Raw genomic sequence first — 19465 nt, forward strand, 5'->3', positions numbered from 1 at the left:
TTACATTTAAGGTAATTATCGATATGTGTGTTCCCATTCCCATTTTCTTAATTATTTTGGGTTCGTTATTATAGGTCTTTTCCTTCTTTTGTGTTTCTTGCCTAGAGAAGTTCCTTTAGCAGTTGTTGTAGAGCTGGTTTTGTGGTGCTGAACTCTCTCAGCTTTTGCTTGTCTGTAAAGGTTTTAATTTCTCCATCAAATCTGAATGAGATCCTTGCTGGGTAGAGTAATCTTGGTTGCAGGTTTTTCTCCTTCAACACAATATGTCCTGCCACTCCCTTCTGGCTTGCAGAGTTTCTGCTGAAAGATCAGGTGTTAACCTTATGGGGATTCCCTTGTGTGTTATTTGTTGTTTTTCCCTTGCTGCTTTTAATATGTTTTCTTTGTATTTAATTTTTTACAGTTTGATTAATATGTGTCTTGGCGTATTTCTCCTTGGATTTATCCTGTATGGGACTCTCTGTGCTTCCTGGACTTGATTAACTATTTCCTTTCCCATATTAGGGAAGTTTTCAACTATAATCTCTTCAAATATTTTCTCATCCCTTTCTTTTTCTCTTCTTCTTCTGGAACCCCTATAATTCGAATGTTGGTGCGTTTAATGTTGTCCCAGAGGTCTTTGAGACTGTCCTCAGTTCTTTTCATTCTTTTTTCTTTATTCTGCTCTGCAGTAGTTATTTCCACTATTTTATCTTCCAGGTCACTTATCCGTTCTTCTGCCTCAGTTATTCTGCTATTGATCCCTTCTAGAGTATTTTTCATTTCATTTATTGTGTTGTTCATCATTGTTTGTTTCATCTTTAGTTCTCCTAGGTCCTTGTTAACTGATTCTTGCATTTTGTCTATTCTATTTCCAAGATTTTGGATCATCTTTACTATCTTTTTCAGGTAGACTGCCTATTTCCTCTTCATTTGTTAGGTCTGGTGGGTTTTTATCTTGCTCCTTCATCTGCTGTGTGTTTTTCTGTCTTCTCATTTTGCTTATCTTACTGTGTTTGGGGTCTCCTTTTTGCAGGCTGAAGGTTCGTAGTTCCTGTTGTTTTTTGTGTCTGTCCCCAGTGGCTAAGGTTGGTTCAGTGGGTTGTGTAGGCTTCCTGGTGGAGGGGACTAGTGCCTGTGTTCTGGTGGATGAGGCTGGATCTTGTCTTTCTGGTGGGCAGGTCCACGTCTGGTGGTGTGTTTTGGGGTGTCAGTGGACTTATGATTTTAGGCAGCCTCTCTGCTAATGGGTGGGGTTGTGTTCCTGTCTTGCTAGTTGTTTGGCATAGGATGTCCAGCACTGTAGCTTGCTGGTCATTGAGTGAAGCTGGGTGCTGGCGTTGAGATGGAGATCTCTGGGAGATTTTCGCCGTTTGATATTATGTGCAGCTGGGAGGCCTCTTGTGGACCAGTGTCCTGAAGTTGGCTCTCCCACCTCAGAGGCACAGCACTAACTCCTGGCTGCAGCACCAAGAGCCTTTCATCCACACCGCTCCTTAATTTGGGATGATTCGTTGTCTATTCATGTATTCCACAGATGCAGGGTACATCGAGTTGATTGTGGAGCTTTAATCCGCTGCTTCTGAGGCTGCTGGGAGAGATTTCCCTTTCTCTTCTTTGTTCTCACAGCTCCCAGGGACTCAGCTTTGGATTTGGCCCCGCCTGTGCGTGTAGGTTGCCGGAGGTCGTCTGTTCTTTGCTCAGACAGGACGGGGTTAAAGGAGCCGCTGATTCAGAGGCTCTGGCGCACTCAGGCCGGCGGGGAGGGAGGGTCACAGAGTGCGGGGCGGGCCTGCGGCAGAGGCCGTCGTGACTGCTAGCCTGAGGCGAGCTGTGCGTTCTCCCGGGGGAGTTGTCCCTGGATCCCGGGACCCTGGCAGTGGCGGGCTGCACAGGCTCCCCGGAAGGGGGTGTGGATAGTGACCTGTGTTTGCACACAGGCTTCTTGGTGGCGGCAGCAGCGGCCTTAGCGTCTCATGTCTGTCTCTGGGCTCCGCACTTTTAGCCGAGGCTCGCGCCCGTCTCTGGAGCTCTCTTAAGCAGCGTTCTTAATCCCCTCTCCTCGTGCACCAGGAAACAAAGAGGGAAGAAAATGTCTCTTGCCTCTTCGGCAGGTCCAGACTTTTCCTCGGACTCCCTCCCGGCTAGCTGCGGTGCACTAACGCCCTGCAGGCTGTGTTCACGCCGCCAACCTCAGTCCTCTCCCGGCGCTCCGACAGAAGCCGGAGCCTCAGCTCCCAGCCCCGCCCGCCCCGTCGGGCGAGCAGACAAGCCTCTCGGCTGGTGAGTGCCGGTCGGCCCCGATCCTCTGCGCTGGAATCTCTCCGCTTTGCCCTCCGCACCCCTGTTGCTGTGCTCTCCTCCGCGGCTCCGAAGCTCCCCCACTCCGCCACCCGCAGTCTCCGCCCGCGAAGGGGCTTCCTAGTGTGTGGACACTTTTCCTCCTTCACAGCTCCCTCCCGCTGGTGCAGGACCCGTCCCTATCCTTTTGTCTCTGTTTATTTTTTTCTTTTGCCCTAACCAGGTACGTGGGGGGTTCCTTGCCTTTTGGGAGGTCTGAGGTCTTCTGCCAGCGTTCAGTAGGTGCTACGTACGAGTTGTTCCACGTGTAGATGTATTTCTGGTGTATAGTTCTGGAGGTTGTAAGTCCAAGATCAGGGTGCCAGCATAATTGGGTGAGAGCTCTCTACCAGGTTGCAGACCTCTCCTTGCAGCCTCACAGGTGGAAGGCTACCAAATTCATTGATTAGTTCTAGTAGTTTTCTGGTGGCATCTTTAGAATTCTCTATGTATAGTATCATGTCATCTGCAAATAGTGAGTTTTAATTCTTCTTTTCCAATTTCTATTCCTTTTATTTCTTTTTCTTCTCTGATTGCCATGGCTAGGACTTCCAAAACTAGGTTGAATAATAGTGGTGAGAGTGGACATCCTTGTCTTGTTCCTGATCTTAGAAGAAATGCTTTCCGTTTTTCACCATTGAGAATGATGTTTGCTGTGGGTTTGTCGTATACGGCCTTTATTATGTTGAAGTGGGTTCCCTCTGCTCACTTTCTGGAGAGTTTTTATCATAAACCAGTGTTGAATTTTGTCAAAAGCTTTTTCTGCATCTATTGAGATGACCATATGGTTTTTATTTTTCAATTTGTTAATATGTGTATCACATTGATTGATTTGCGTATATTGAAGAATCCTTGCATTCCTGGGATAAATCCCACTTCATCATGGTGTATGATCCTTTTAATGTGTTGTTGGATTCTGTTTGCTAATATTTTGTTGAGGAGTTTTACATCTATATTCATCAGTGATATTGGTATGTAATTTTCTTTTTTTGTAGTATCTTTGTCTGGTTTTGGTATCAGGGTGATGGTGGCCTCATAGAATGAGTTTGGGAGTTTTCCTTCCTCTGCAATTTTTTGGAAGAGTTTGAGAAGGATGGCTGTTTGCTCTTCTCTAAATGTTTCATAGAATTCACCTGTGAAGCCATCTGGTCCTGGGCTTTTGTTTGTTGGAAGATTTTTAATCACAGTTTCAATTTCATTACTTGTGATTGGTCTGTTCATATTTTCTATTTCTTTCTGGTTCAGTCTTGGAAGGTTATACCTTTCTAAGAATTTGTCCATTTCGTTCAGGTTTTCCATTTTATTGGCATAGAGTTGCTTGTAGTAGTCTCTTAGGATGCTTTGTATTTCTGTGGTGTCGTAACTTCTCCTTTTTCATTTCTAATTTTATTGATTTCAGTCCTCTCCCTCTTTTTCTTGATGAGTCTGGCTAATGGTTTATCAATTTTGTTTATCTTCTCAAAGAACCAGCTTTTAGTATTATTGATCGTTGCTATTGTTTCTTTGTTTCTATTTCATTTATTTCTGCTCTGATCTTTATGATTTCTTTCCTTCTGCTAACTTTGGGTTTTGTTTGTTCTTCTTTCTCTAGTTCTGTTAGGTGTAACGTTAGATTGTTTACATGAGATTTTTCTTGTTTCTTGAGGTAGGCTTTTATAGCTATAAACTTCCCTCTTAGAACTCCTTTTGCTGCATCCCATAGGTTTTGGATCGTCGCATTTTCATTGTCATTTGTCTCCAGGTATTTTTTGATTTCTTCTTTGATTTCTTTAGTGATATCTTGGTTATTTAGTAACGTATTGTTTAGCCTCCATGTGTTTGTGGTTTTTCCGTTTTTTTCCCTATAATTCGTTTCTAATCTCATAGCGCTGTGGTGAGAAAAGATGCTTGATATGATTTCAATTTTCTTAAATTTACTGAGGCTTAATTTGTGACCCAAGATGTGATCTATCCTGGAGAATGTTCCGTGTGCACTTGAGAAGAAAGTGCAATCTGCTGTTTTTGGATGGAATGTCCTATAACCGTCAATTAAATCTATCTGATCTATTGTGTCATTTAAAGCTTGTGTTTCCTTATTAATTTTCTGTTTGGATGATCTGTCCATTGGTGTAAGTGAGGTGTTAAAGTCCCGCACTATTATTTTGTTATTGTTGATTTCCTCTTTTATAGCTGTTAGCAGTTGCCTTATGTATTGAGGTACTCCTATGTTGGGAGCATATATATTTGTAATTGTTGTATCTTCTTCTTGGATTGATCCCTTGACCATTATGTAGTGTCCTTCCTTGTCTCTTATAACATTCTTTATTTTAAAGTCTATTTTATCTGATATAAGTATTGCTACTCCAGCTTTCTTTGATTTCCATTTGCATGGACTATCTTTTTCCATCCCCTCACTTTCAGTCTGTATATGTCCCTAGGTCTGAAGTGGGTCTCTTGTAGACAGCATACAGATGGGTCTTGTTTTTGTATCCATTCAGCAAGCCTGTGTCTTTTGTTTGGAGCATTTAATCCATTCACAATTAAGGTAATTATTGATATGTATGTTCCTATTACCATTTTCTTGATTTTGGGGTGTTTGTTTTTGTAGATCCTTTTCTTCTCTTGTGTTTCACACTTAGAGAAGTTCCTTTAGCACTTGTTGTAGAGCTGGTTTGGTGGTGCTGAATTCTCTTAGCTTTTGCTTTTGATTTCTCCATCGAATCTGAATGAGATCCTTGCCGGGTAGAGTAATCTTGGTTGTAGGTTCTTCCATTTCATCACTTTAAGTATATCATGCCATTCCCTTCTGACTTGTAGAGTTTCTGCTGAGAAATGAGCTGTTAACCTTATGGGAGTTCCCTTGTATGTTATTTGTCATTTTTCCCTTTCTGCTTTCAATAATTTTTCTTTGTCTTTAATTTTTGCCAATTTGATTACGTGTCTTGGCGTGTTTCTCCTTGGGTTTATTCTGTATGGGACTCTATGCGCTTCCTGGACTTGGGTGGCTATCTCCTTTCCCATGTTAGGGAAGTTTTCAACTATAATCTCTTCAAATATTTTCTCTGGTCCTTTCTCTCTCTCTCTTCTCCTTCTGCGACCCCTATAATACGAATGTTGGTGCGTTTAATGTTGTCCCAGAGGTCTCTTAGGCTGTCTTCATTTCTTTTCATTCTTTTTTCTTTATTCTGTTCTGCAGCAGTGAATTCCACCATTGTGTCTTCCAGGTCACTTATCCGTTCTTCTGCCTCAGTTATTCTGCTATTGATTCCTTCTAGTGTATTTTTCATTTCAGTTATTGTATTATTCATCTCTGTTTGTTTGTTCTTTAATTCTTCTAGGTCTTTGTTAAACATTTCTTGCATCTTCTTGATCTTTGCCTCCTTTGTTTTTCTGAGGTCCTGGATCATCTTCACTATCATTATTCTGAATTCTTTTTCTGGAAGATTGCCTATCTCCATTTCATTTAGTTGTTTTTCTGGGGTTTTACCTTGTTTCTTCATCTGGTACATAGCCCTCTGCCTTTTCATCTTGTCTGTCTTTCTGTGAATGTGGTTTTTGTTCCACAGGCTGCAGGACTGTAGTTCTTCTTGCTTGTGCTGTCTGCCCTCTGGTCTCACACCCAGTTTCTAAGTTTTATCTGAAACTGCTTGAGAAGCCGAAGGACATGTTTTGTTCCAGTACAAAATTCAGATACACATTTCCATGTTTGGAAGCAAAGCCACAAACTCTAGCAAGATTTTACACTCCCTGTTAGCAAGGAGTGTAGATAATTGAACAAGTGAATAGGACCATATAACATGAGAAGAGTAGAGCAAGAGAATAAAGCCATAGGTAGGAGGGGACATAGCAGAGAGGCAGATACCCCAATGGCTCTTTGCCAATGGTATGACCTTGACAAGTTTCTTAAACTCTTCATGTCTTGGGTTCATCAGATGGAAACTGGGGTTAGCAACATGTCAGGATGAAATGAGTTACAGGAATACTGTATGGAACAGCACCTGGCACAGAATATATAGTAATAGGCATTATTATAATTAATTTGATCTGCGCAGGACTTATCATTTGATTATCCCCTGCTGTACGCTTAGCACCTAGAACAACTCCAAGCACATGGCAGGCGCTCAATAAATATTTTTTAAATGAATGACTAAATGAACAGCTAGACTACAAAGAGGACTCTTTTCCAAGAAGTTTGTGATTAATTACTGCTATGAGATATTGACTTCTCTCCCACCCTCCATCCCTCAACCACACCAAACAGTAGTTACGGCTAAATCCAAAGAATTTGGTTTGCATCCACTAAAATGCTAATTTCCAGATTAATTCAGTCCTAAAAAAAAAGTGATCTTGAAAGGTATCTGGGATTGGATGTTCTACGAGATTAGTCTAACATCCATTTCCTGTTTCTTCTTTCAAATCCATCTTTAGCAACTGGTGTTTTCAGTAGTAGCTTGGTTGCTTAGGGAGTCTGAGTGTTTGGGGTTTCTTTTGGTCTGGGAGTAGAAGGTAATCATCTTATCAAAAAAATGAAAGTCATTAAGATTTTACATTCATGGCTAGCACGGATCTAGTGTACATTTGAAGAATTATATATAATTGGGTCCCTAACCCATTTATCTTTCTATAAGATAAAAAGAAAGGGCAAAACATTTTAAAATTACTTCCAATTCCCAAAGTGGTGGATTCCATGAGGCTCAGAAGGGCTGTGTGATAAGCCCACTTTCAAGTCAAATTCCTTGTCGAAGATTTGGGGGAACAAGACAGTAGAAATACTCATTCCTGCGGGAGGCCAGGCCACCTGTTTCTCTATCAATAACTGAGGTATGACATAAGGCTGCATATTGTTTCTTGATCCTCAGATATGCCCCTTTTGTCTGACTGGTTTTGAGATAAACAGAAACAAAAAAATCTATCTCACAAGGGATGCTTATGCACTAATTTAATTCTGGATAGGTGTTCACATAAAATGTTCCATAAAAAAACATTATTATTAATATCCTTAATTAAAACAAAAACAGTTGCAGCACACAGATTCAGCCAAATTAGTAAAATTACAGATTAGGTAACCGGGTTGCTAAGCAATATTACATCCTCATTTTACTTAATTGCTGTAATTAGCATCTCCCTGCATACCACAATGCAAGACACACAAAAATAAGTAAAGAAAAGAAAAGAAAGGAAGGAAGGAAGAAGAAAGAGAGAGAGAAAGAAAGGGAGGATGGAAGGAAGGGAGGGAGGGAGGGAGGAAAAGCAGCCGGTTAGATCCCTTCAGTGGTTCTGGTGCTCCTTTTGAATACTTTCATCAACTGGTCACCCCTAATGGGGCTCAGCAGTCAACAGACTCTTCAGGAAAGAAGTGAAGGGAAATAATCTCTAATAAACCCCAAACTATCAGACAGGAAGGGCTGCCCAAGAACAAGCGTGCTGTCCCTCGGCCAAGAATAATTGAACACTTACCTCATTTCTACCTTCTAAACTTCTTTCACCTGAATATGGTGGTAAAAGACTTAGGCAAGGTCCCATCTCTCAGAAAGTTGATATCATTGAGGGATACTGAGTGTAAGCAAAGACCCACTGAACATAGGAGGATGAGCAGCAAAACAGACTGGAGCCCAGTTTTGACTAGTTAATGGTATTACCCAGGTGCATTTCCAGAGACACGTGATCATCATCCACACATTCCCCATGGCCTCACAATCATTCAGAGCCAGCTTCCGGCAGTTATAAAGAGGGAGGAAAGTAGATGTGAAAAGTTGCACTGATAAACTATCTCGTCTATCCTCCACAATGACTCTTGACAGTGTATTATGAGCTCCATTTTCCAAACAAGGAATCCATGGTTCTCTGTGGTAAAGTAGCTGCCCAGGACCACATATTGAGTGTCCAGCATTTGAGCCCAGGTCCACAAGACTCTTTCCATCATACCAGGAAAAGGGGCCAAACTCCACCTGGTCAACTTTAGGTGGGAAGGAAATTAAAGTGAGAGAGTATAATGAAGACTTCAGGTCATCCATGGGCTTAACTCATCCATGTACTTTCCTTCTCCAGGGATAAACAAGACTCACAGTCTGATGGATGCTGTCACATCATGATCATCCAATGTCTTGGTAAGTTTTTCCTTTCAAGTTAATAGCCTTTTAATTATTGAGCAATTTTAGAACTCTAATTTTTAGATATATTCTTTGAATCATCTGATTATCTTTACATATTCTTCTATCCCATCTATGCTTTAATTACCTCAACGTATATCACAATGGGTATAGAATACATATTATTAAAAGACCTTCAAGAACTTCTCCAGGTAAGGTAATGACAATTAAAATCAGCCCTGGTTTACTGAGAAAATAAAGCCATGAGTGCATAACTGAACAATTAGCTCTTACAACATTTGGCTTTTATCTCTCGCATTTTTTTAATTCCCCTACTATCAGCCTCTAGTACCATGTTGGCTCCTAACAGGAGCCTGTTAAAAGTTTCTTAAATTGAACTGAAATTCCTTCTCCAAGGATGAAGCCATCAGTTAGCCACCTACCTGCAATGCTGTTACAGGCAGCATTCAGAACTAACTTTGTGATGTGAGGTAAGGGGTTCCAGGTTCCCTATTTCCATCTCACACTTCCCTCTCCCTATAAACAAACCCACAACTGTTAATTAACCCAGTCCTTACATCACAATGACTTTGGTTTAAGACACTACAAGTCCCTGATAAATACAGTATCACAGGTAGGATCAAATAGGTCCAATTACTTCTCATTCATACATTAATGCCAATTATTAATATTTTCCCCAATAATAACAGTTGCTAGCATTTATCAATCACTTATTATATCTCAGTAATCTGCTAAACGTTTACATACACTGTCTCAATCGGTCCTATTAATAACTATATGAAGCAGAAGATACCATTACCTCCTTCATATAGATGAGGAGACTTGTTTTCAGAGAGATTGATATTTTGCCCCAAATCACTTTGCAAGTAGAGGTCTCAGAATTTGACTCCTGGTTTGTCTGATTCCAAAGTCCATGAATCTCCTCACTCTGCTAATCTCCCACTCACCACCTCTGAAGAACTCCTGGATTGGTAAGAAGGAGGGCAGGAGGCTGACAGTTAATATGTGTACTAGGTATATGGGAACAAATGGAATGGATGGGTGTGTAGGCAAACCCCACACTTTTCAGTTTGACAGAGTGCAGATTCTTGGGCATGTAGATCCTTTCATGCTACCCTAGGGAATGCCCATGGAATATGCCCACAGTCTGTAAGAGTGAGGGCGGCTCCTAGGCTTAGTGTGAAAACCAGGGGCTGATTATAATTTAATGTTTGACAAATGCAATTGGCCAGCCTTTTCCAGTGGAAAGCGTTCTTAAAGTGTCTGAGGCTGGCCTGAGGCAGCAGCTACTTTTAGCACTTAGAAACAGGTTAGTTCCTGAGGCACCAAAGATTCCCCCAAATGTTCCATGTCTCTGGTTCCCAAGTGATATCAAAGGAGAGGCGTGCATATCCATCTGTTCCTTTTTTTGAGCTACTTCAAACCCACAGGTCTGGGAACTGGGCTCAGAGCAGCGTCATTCTTTTTACAAGCTCTGTGCTTCTGAATTTTTCACCAACCACTGGGACTGGGTGAGCAGAATTTCTGTGTTAAACTTCTTCTAGAATTCCAGAAATATTGCAACCTTACTCCTCGCTCTCTGTAGACCTATCTCACTTGTCATTTGTGACGACAGTGACAAAAAACCAACACACTTACTCCTTATGGGCAAGAATACCTTTCTTTTTTTTAATGTTCAGCAACATCAAATAAGCTTTTAGCTAAGCAAAAAATGTTTTCTCAGGGATGCATAAAAAGCTGAAGGATGAGAACAACTAAAATTACAACATGTTTGCAAACTTCCTGAGCACACTGCTATGAACTGCGCCATCAATGTACAGAGGCACCATGGGATTTTGTCAGTGGAAAAAGTGACGCCTGTGACTTCTCTGCATGGAGGCTGACACCAAGAACATTGTGAGCGTTTCTAGGGCCTCTGCCTTGAAATACAATCAAATTTTCATCTCCCAGAAAAATATAAATTAGATGTGCCTAGGCCCCCCCAAAAAACCTCAAAACAAATCAGCAAATCAACTATGAACTGTCTGAGCTGAGGGATAACTTGATTTTAGAAGAAAACTGTTTCCTACTGGCTACAGTCCCAGCCAGTTCTTTCTGTGCAAAAGAAAAGACTATCTCTGACCTCCTGAACAATGCTTTCCAGAACTGCTAAGATGAAGGGAAGAGGACTGACAGCTGCCCAGTCCTGCTATGTGCCAGGCATCATGCTAAATAAGGCTGTAGTTAAGTCAGTGCAATGGATTGAATTCTGCTCCACCCCTACCCTATCAATTCATACGATGAAGCCCTAATCCTCAATGTGACTATATTTAGAGATAGAACCAAGGTCATTAAGGTTAAATGAGATCTTAATGATGGGGCCATGCTCTGATGGGATTAGTGTCCTTGTAAGAAGAGGCCCTGGAGAGCTCAAGTTTTCTCTCTCTCTCCTCATGCATGCAAAGAAGTCATGTGAGCCTGTAGCAAGGTGGCAGCCATCTACAAAATCAAGAAGAGAGCTCTCACCAGAAACCAACCATGCTTGGACCCTGATCTTAGACTTCCAGCCACCAGAATTGTAAGAAAATAATTATCTGTTGCTTAAGCCACCCAGTCTATGGTATTTTGTTGTGGCAGCACAAGCTAATACAGTCGTCATATTTTAACTTTCATAATCACTCTGCAGTAGACATTTTTCAGACAAGGAAAATGTTTTCAGACAAGGAAAATGAGGATCAGAGAGGAGAAGTGATTTGCTCAAGATCATACAGCCTGTAAACTTGGGCTTAACTGGGCAAAACTGGAGTGTGAACCCAAGTCTGTCAAATCCAATACTGTGATCTTTCCTCTCTACCATTAAATAAAGTTGTTGTTCTTTTATTTTTTAAGGAGATAAGAGTAAAAATAACTAAATTTATTTAGCATTTACCATCATATCATATGCACGTTACACTGTCTAATGTGATCCTCTTTTTTTTATTAATTTATTTTTGGCTGCATTGGGTTTTCATTGCTGCATGCAGGCTTTCCCTAGTTGCAGCGAGTGGGGGCTACTCTTCGTTGTGGCGTGCGGGCTTCTCATTGCGGTGGCTTCTCTTGTTGCGGAGCACAGGCTCTAGGCACGTGGGCTTCAGTTGTGGCATGCTGGCTCCTTAGTTGTGGCTCATGGGCTCTAGAGCGCAGGCTCAGTGGTTGTGGTGCATGGGCTTAGTTGCTCCACGGCATGTGGGCTCTTCCCGGACTAGGGCTCGAACCCGTGTTCCCTGCATGGGCAGGCAGATTCTTAACCACGGTGCCCCCAGGGAAGCCCCTAATGTAATCCTTATAACAACCTTGCCAGGCAGGTACAAATATCATCCACATATTACAAACATGGGATATGAGGCAAAAAGAGATGGTATGATTTGCCCAAGTTTCCAAAGCTGGTAAGTAGCTGGGATTTGGAGCCATGTTGTACTGTCTGAGGGATAATTCAATCATAGAAGAAACCTGTTTCCTACTGGTGACACTCCCAGCCAGTTTCTCTCATGCAAGACTGTCTCTAACATTCCGAACAATGCTTCCCAGCACCGCTAAGCAAAGAGAAGAGGACTGACAGCTGCCCCGTCCTGCTATGTGCCAGGCATCGTGCTAAATAAGGCTGTACTTAAGTCATCACTGTGCAGTGACATCCTGTGCACTGGAGGATCCATGCAGTGGGGCACTGCACAGTCATTCAAAGGAAGCTGAGGTAGAGGGCAAAGGACCCATGGAGAATGCCTATAAGATGAAAAAGCAGGGCAGCCATACTGTACGTTCTAGGAGCTGTGAGCACCTGGATCCAGGACACCCTTTGAACTAATTCATCATTGGTCATCACAGCTTGAGGCAAAACAGTGCTTCCGAAGAACCACAGAGGAGAAAGAACCCAGTCCTTGCTATGGCATTTCCTTCCTACCATGAACCCTGGAAGGCAGCAGAGCCTTCCAGGAATCTTCTAAACCAGTGGTTCTTACTAGCCTGCATCAGAAACACCTGGAGGGCTTGTTTACTCACAGATGGGCTGGGCTCCACTTCAGAAGTTTCTGATTTAATTGGTCTGAAGTGGGATGGAGAATTTGCGGTCTGGGACCCTACTTTGAGAACCCTTGGTCTAAGTCCTGGGTAGAAACTCCAGGTCTCTGAGAGCATCCCCAGCTCCGTCCTCACTCTGTTGGGGGATCTGAGTGGCCATCTATTCATGATTAAGTTGTTAGGAGAGCTAAGGAATGCTTTGAGCAGATTCAAAGAACCACCAAAACTTCAGGGAATAAGAAACATGCTCCTGGGACGCTGCAGAGAATGGTGGTAAAGAAGGTGGGTTCAGAAGCAGAATCTCAGGTCTGATTCTCACCAGCTGTATGACTGTGGGTAAGTTACTTAACCTCTTAGTTCCTCAGCTTACTTCTTTGTGAAATCAGAATAAACCTTAAACCTTGTAGGGTTGTGAGGGTTAAATGTGGTATCCCTGAGGACTACATGTGCTTGATGCTTGTTAAAAACAGACTCCTGGGCTTCCCTGGTGGTGCAGTGGTTAAGAATCCGCCTGCCAATGCAGGAGACATGGGTTCGAGCCCTGGTCCGGGAAGGTCCCACATGCCACGGAGCAACTAAGCCCGTGTGCCACAACTACTGAGCCTATGCTCTAGGGCCCGAGAGCCACAACTGCTGAAGCCCGTGCTCCGCAACAAGAGAAGCCACTGCAATGAGAAGCCTGTGCACTGCAATGAAGAGTAGCCCCTGCTCGCCGCAACTAGAGAAAGCCTGCAAGCAACAATGAAGACCCAACGCTGCCAAAAATAAAATAATAACTTTTTTAAAAAAGAAGCTGCTTTCTTCAACAACAACAACAAAACAGACTCCTGACTCGTAACCCTGGCCTGCTCAGCCAGAATCTCCAGGGCAGGGCCTTGGGGCCAGAATCCTTAATAAACAGCCAGGTGATTCTTAAATTGGATAAGTTTTGCAAACTCAGATAGAATCCATGTAAAGCCCTTGGCGTTGATCTATGCTCCCTCCACAAAGGTCAGCCACTGGCTTATTACCAGCTGGGTCTAGCTATTTGCAAATGGTACTACCATGGCCTTTGTGATAACGTTACCCAGGATGATTAATTAGTAGACACCCTAACCTATAATAAAATTTTAGAAGACGTGGCTCTGTATCCACAAATAAAAATTAATTGAACCATACATTTAAGATTCATGTACAGTACTGTTTATAAATTTTACCTCAATAAAAGGTTTTCAAAAGAAATATTAAAAAGACATGACTCCTCTTCCTTAGAGAAATGCCCTCAAAGACAAATAACGCTACTAGACAGGCTATGTGCCCAAATGCTCGTATATCAAGGGCACGGTGCCACATGTGACTGCCTGGAACACATGGAAAGTAAATGAAAGAGTCACCTGATGAACTTCAACATGCGGTCGGGGAAGAAGCCACTGGAAGTACTGGGGTAGCTTCTATAATGCAATGATCCAGAGTTTCCTTGGACTTCTACCGCTTCTAACGGTGGTTTCTCTAAACCATCCTCAGCCCAGCCTCCCACCTCAGAGAACCAGCTTTACCTGCAAGGACACAAGAGTTTCAGTCCTCAGCTGAGATGAACGCTGCTTCACAGCCTGGAGCTACAAAGGGGCTGCATCTCCCCCACGTGATTACACAGGGGAAGGGAGGGGTTGTTTTCCTCGCTCTTTGTTTGCCAAAAGTCTTTTTCTAGACACATCCACAGGGTCGAGGAGGGGAGCTGACCGTGACCAATGTGTGCAAACCACGGTAGCTGATGAACAAGGTCAGTGAAAAACCCATTTCCCCAAAGCGCATCTCTCCCTGGGTTTGGCAGAGGGCAGCATTCTGCCTAGTGCATTAACAGATGAGGACTCAGAAGAGGGAGGTGAAGTGATCAGGCGGGGTAAGACTGGTTTCGCGGGAGCAAAACTAGGATGGGAAGTTCAGCTCCTGCATCTCCAGCCTGCTGCTCAAGGACAGACAGCTCCTTACCTACTAGCTCAAGGGGCTGAAGTAAGAATGGACTGCCAGCGCTGCCTTAACATCTTACCTCTGCCTCACAGGCTTCCAGCTTAAGATCAGGGTCATGATTATGGGCCTAATTTTATCATTGCTCCTACGGCTAATATACGCACATCATAGTGAAGTGTTTTGCAGTGCAGAGGTCAGTAATTTGGGAGAGGGGTAGCGAGATAAGAGGTCAAGTATCCCCGCTACAGCTCCTTTATATTTAGGTGGCAGACATTGATTTTTTGAAATGTTGCATCTTCTGTTCTAATGAGCAGTTTGCACTGAATGGGGTTTCCATTTCCTATTTCCATACTGGAGGCAGGCTTATGGTTTTAGGCTATTCATGTGTTTTGCTCATAATCCAGACCTGACATCCCTATGGCTCATGAGCCTATGACAGGCGCCCCACCCAAACCTACTCAGATGCCCTTCACTGTGTCTGTGCACCCATCTCTCCTTCTGGGGGCTTTGCTTTTTTATGGGTTCATATCTATGATTTTCTTCAATGAGTGCCCTGAGCCACAGGTGCCCCAGTCTGGGAAGATCCCACATGCTGCGGAGGACCATGAGCCATGGCCGCTGAGCCTGTGCATCCGGAGCCTGTGCTCCGCAACGGGAGAGGCCGCGGCAGTGAGAGGCCCGCGTACCACAAAAAAAAAAAAAAAAAAAGAAAGTGATAGGGATTGTGCTGAATTTGAATTTTAATGAACCCCAAGACATAGCCTGAATCTTTGCAGGAACATTTCAGGATGCTTGGATTCTGATCATTGAGGTTTTATTGTAAACATCAGTAGTACTTGAATAGCTAGCCTGCCGAAATTTCTGAGGCTGAGGAGACTCAAATTAAATTACTGTTTTATTTCATTTTATTTATTTGATTAATATCTAAGTGATCTAGGCCTGGTTCCCAGCCCCGGAAGGCTTCCTCTATTCACCTCTGGGGCCAATAATTGGCATTTTCAGGTTACTTCTGCTGTTCTCCATAACCAACCGTGAGTGGAAGTAAGAGGGATTTTAGGGAGTTTCAGCTCTATTCACTATTGCCATTTTGAGTTTGTGGTTCTTTTGCTCTGCCACTGAGTGTCATCGTCTTCCCTGCACCTGAGCCTTGACTATGACCTGTCGGGCATCTCAATCCCGTCAGAACGGAGAACCCACCTTGATTCTACCTCTTGCTCAGAACAGATGCCCCCAAACCTCAGTCCACTCTGCTGCATCCACTGGACCAAACTCCTTCCAGAGTTTGCCCCACATTGTTCAATAATTCATTCAACAGACATTTAAGGGCCCCAAATTACCAGGCACTGTGCCAGCAGGGGCCACAAACATTATGTTAACACACATAGCTTCTAGGTAGAGAAACAGAGGTAACAGGAGTAATGAAAACTGCACCCATTGTCATAAGGCACATACAGAAAGAGCTCGCAGCAGAAGCCAGGCGTGAAGGCAAGACTCTGGTTTGATGTGCTTTCATGCTCAGGATATAGGGCCTTAAAGAAGGGGGTAAGCATATGATGTATTAGGATAATGTCACATGAACAGTAAGTATGCATTGAAGGTGCTAAGAAACAGACCCTGGCAGCCCCACTTCCATGGGCAGCATCACACAACTGCAGAAGAACTTGTTATGGGGCCCCCCACTGAGTGAGCTTTAAAAAGCACAGTGGGACATTCCCACGTGACATTTTTTGTGCCACCAAGTGAAGTCCCTTTCTTAATTCTACCTGAACGTCAAGACTGTAAACACACTGGTATAGTTCATCTCAGAGGGAATGGGATGGAGACCCAGGAAGGTGACTAGGCTGGGACCATATCACAGATGGCACTGTTCCTTCCTGATGGAGAAGCAGTTTGTTCTCTGGCTTTGTGTTGCCCTGTGTTTGGTCATAAATAATAATCTATCAATAAACGGCTAAAAACGTATGGCAATATTCTGGAGGAACTCTCAGCTCTTACTGCAAGAGGAAGCAGTAATATCATAATATGCTGAAATAATTGTAATTGATTAAAATAGTTTCAAACAGACCACACATCATACCCGGACACAAAACCATGGCTACCTGGTGGCAAGAAGAGGGTACGTGTGAACTGGGCTGAACCAGGCTTCCTTCCTCCGTGGCATGTTGTCATAAATTAGAAGGTCCTTCTCAGTCAGCACAACCAGGGCTGGCTTCCACTGTTTCTCGCTGTCCCCGGGCGCCTGAAACAGAAAGCAGAGACCCATCAAGCAACAGCCTGAGAAAAGAGTACCTGAAAAGAAGTTGGCATCCCCCCAATCAGAAGACTCAACAATACAAGTGCCTTTTGGTTCAGGTTGTAAAAATCAAAATGAGAAGAAACTATTCATGGTTGCATGATTCTTTTTTTTTTTTTTTTTTTGTGGTTCGCGGGCCTCTGTTGCGGCCTCTCCCGCTGCGGAGCACAGGCTCCGGACGCGCAGGCTGAGCGGCCATGGCTCACAGGCCCAGCCGCTCCGCGGCATGTGGGATCTTCCCGGACTGGGGCACGAACCCGTGTCTCCTGCATCGGCAGGCAGACTCCCAACCACTGTGCCACCAGGGGAGCCCCGGTTGCATGATTCTTGATCCTTGAAAATATGTTTTCTCAAGGGCCCTGGTATATACAGTCAGTGCAGCCAAGAAGTAGCCCAGCAGCCAAACATGTGTCACTGTTTCTCACCTGCCAGTCAGCACTGAAATCTCTATTTCATAGTGGGACGCAAATGCGTAGGGGAATAAGCACTCCCAGCTGGTTCTCTGGTAGAGTGCATTGTTTTTATTATGAAATGGTAAGGTCTGAAAGCTTTTGAATAAATATCCAAAGCCTCCAAAAATATACCATGGAGGCAAATGTCTGTCTCCACAGGCATGAGACGTCACAGCTCTTCCCCCAGTCTTTCACTCTTAGATTGTTTCTGTGATTCAGGCACCATCTTAAAATTCTTTTGTTCAACTGAATGTTTATTTCCTTTCATGGAGAATACTTCTGTAACTCAAGGGCTGAGATGACCTGGCAGGGATACAAGACGATTCAAACATCAGCTGGATGTTTGGACCAGATGACCTTTAAAGTTCCTTTCAATCCTGAGAGTCTGTGTAGCTCAGACCTTATCTCATGAGCCATCCCTCCTCTGCCCAGTGTTGATTTGACCAGACTCCCTAAGTGTTCTTCCACCCATGAAAATGCCCTCCTTCCCACTTGAACTCTGGGCCCTGGCATAAATCTTTGTGATCAGTTTGGAAAAGCTCAGTGCTCTAGCCTTGGTACTCCAAGCACAGATCATGTTCCAGCAGCATCAGCATCACCTGGAAGCTTGCTAGAAATGCAGAATCTCAGGTCCATCCCAGACCTGTTGAATCAGAATCTGCATTTTACCAGATCTTCAGGTGATTCTTATCATCATGAAAGATAACAAACACTGCTGTGGACGAGATTAAGATTGTCTTTGATACTGGCAGTTAATCCAGTGATGATTCAACTCTCTCATAATGAACCACCATCTCCAATTTATTCAGAAATAAAAGAAACAGTAAACTAAATAAATAAACAGTAAGCTAAATAAATGATAAAGCAATTTCTTCCCTTTCTATGCTTATCATTATCTTTTCTAAGCACCACAGTGAGATCTGTATTGAGGTGGAAGCAAGTGTGTGTGGCTGATCAAAGAGAAGGTGTGCAGGATGATATGAGGGTTGAACTTTTGTAGGTTTATGTAGCTTATAGGCTGCCTGATCTGTATAACTTGGAGCAAGTTGTTATTCTCTGTCCTTCTGTTTCCTCACTGATAACATATACAACAGTATATTCTGGAGCTAGAATGCCTGAACATAAATCATAGCTCCACAATTTGCTACAACATCCCCACAAGACCGTGGGATCTTGGGCAAGTCAATTACTCTCTTTGTATCTCAGTTTTTATATCTGTAAAATGGGGAAATAATAGTACCTATATCAGAGGGTTGTTGTGAAGATTGAGTTAAAATGTCTAAAATGCAGATTAAACATCATTTAGAGCCTGTTTAGTAGCATGGACCTCATAATGCTGGAGAGGAGATTAAATGAGACAGTGCATGTTATGTGCTGAGCCTGGTACCTGGCAGATGGTGAAACTCAGGGTGGGAAAATTGTGGCAGGCTCACCAATTTTTAAACTTATCAAAAAAAGGTCTTCTTTGGAAACAGCAACAATATAACTACCTGCTTTCCCTGGGAAAAACTATAAGGCAAGACACGATTATCTTTGGTGCTGACAATTTCAACTCATTCTCCTCCCAGGAAGAATTCATTACACAATGATCACCTTTACTTTTGAATGCCCACCTTCCAACAATTCCAAATAAACATTTACTTTTTAGAATGAAGAAATCCCCTGTAGAGCTATTTATACTAGAATGTGAATGACTGCCTGGCTTATTTCCCCCTTTATGCATTTTATGCATACAAAAAAATTGAGCCTTAGCTTATTGCTTTTTCCAACAGTATCTTCAAGAGATCAAAATGAATTGTTAGAGAAGGCAATGTACCAGACCCTACAAGGTGAATAAGCTATGGTCTCAAGGCATAAAGTGTTTGGGGGGTTTAGAATAAATTTTTTCCAGCCTCTACATTAAACCTAGTAAATTACTTTTCCAGCTCATTGAATAGGACTGGAGAAGCTACAAACAATCCTCCCAAAGCGCCTGTCTTACTTACCTCGTCACATCTGATCCATTAACTTTGACTGGAACCAGTCACTTAAATGTGAACACAACTAAGCATCATTCTTCAAAAACAATATTAAGTTTATAAAATAAATGTCAACAGTAAATACCATCAGTAAAGTGCAGACCTTTCTAATGGTGGAATCATAAACTCACCCACATGTTAAGTGGCATATATAGGTATGAATAATCCCAAAGCCCTAAAACATTTTGTGGTTTATTAAAGACTTCTGTGTTGATAAGTTAATTCTGCTGCAAGAAGACTCAGAGTGGGCAATCCCCACCATCCTTGTGTACAGAATGTTCGTTTTGATACTATGTGGATGCTCAAAGGTAGAAG

General features: G+C 42.9%; 2 protein-coding genes across 9 annotated transcripts in view; one reads left to right on the plus strand and one right to left on the minus strand.

The window, feature by feature from the left end:
- MTBP (MDM2 binding protein) overlaps positions 1 to 19465 on the plus strand; it is a 152088-nt gene that overhangs the window by 120133 nt on the left and 12490 nt on the right. For 2 of the 3 annotated variants that reach the window (XR_004522713.2, XR_012327329.1), the window contains exon 22: positions 8347 to 8405. The gene's annotated coding sequence lies outside the window, so the exon portion shown is untranslated. Of the gene's footprint in view, positions 1 to 8346; positions 8406 to 10131; positions 11242 to 19465 lie in introns of those variants that run through there. The other variant, XR_004522714.2, reaches the window with a different exon arrangement.
- Positions 1 to 19465, minus strand: part of SNTB1 (syntrophin beta 1) — a 228391-nt gene that overhangs the window by 32724 nt on the left and 176202 nt on the right. For all 6 annotated transcript variants that reach the window (XM_073794704.1, XM_073794702.1, XM_019932062.3 and 3 more), the window contains one exon: positions 16487 to 16626. In XM_073794704.1, coding sequence (XP_073650805.1) covers positions 16487 to 16626 — 140 coding nt within the window. The remainder of the gene's footprint in view (positions 1 to 16486; positions 16627 to 19465) is intronic.

This window comes from Tursiops truncatus, chromosome 17, assembly GCF_011762595.2.
Source record: "Tursiops truncatus isolate mTurTru1 chromosome 17, mTurTru1.mat.Y, whole genome shotgun sequence".
Classification (NCBI taxonomy): domain Eukaryota; kingdom Metazoa; phylum Chordata; class Mammalia; order Artiodactyla; family Delphinidae; genus Tursiops; species Tursiops truncatus.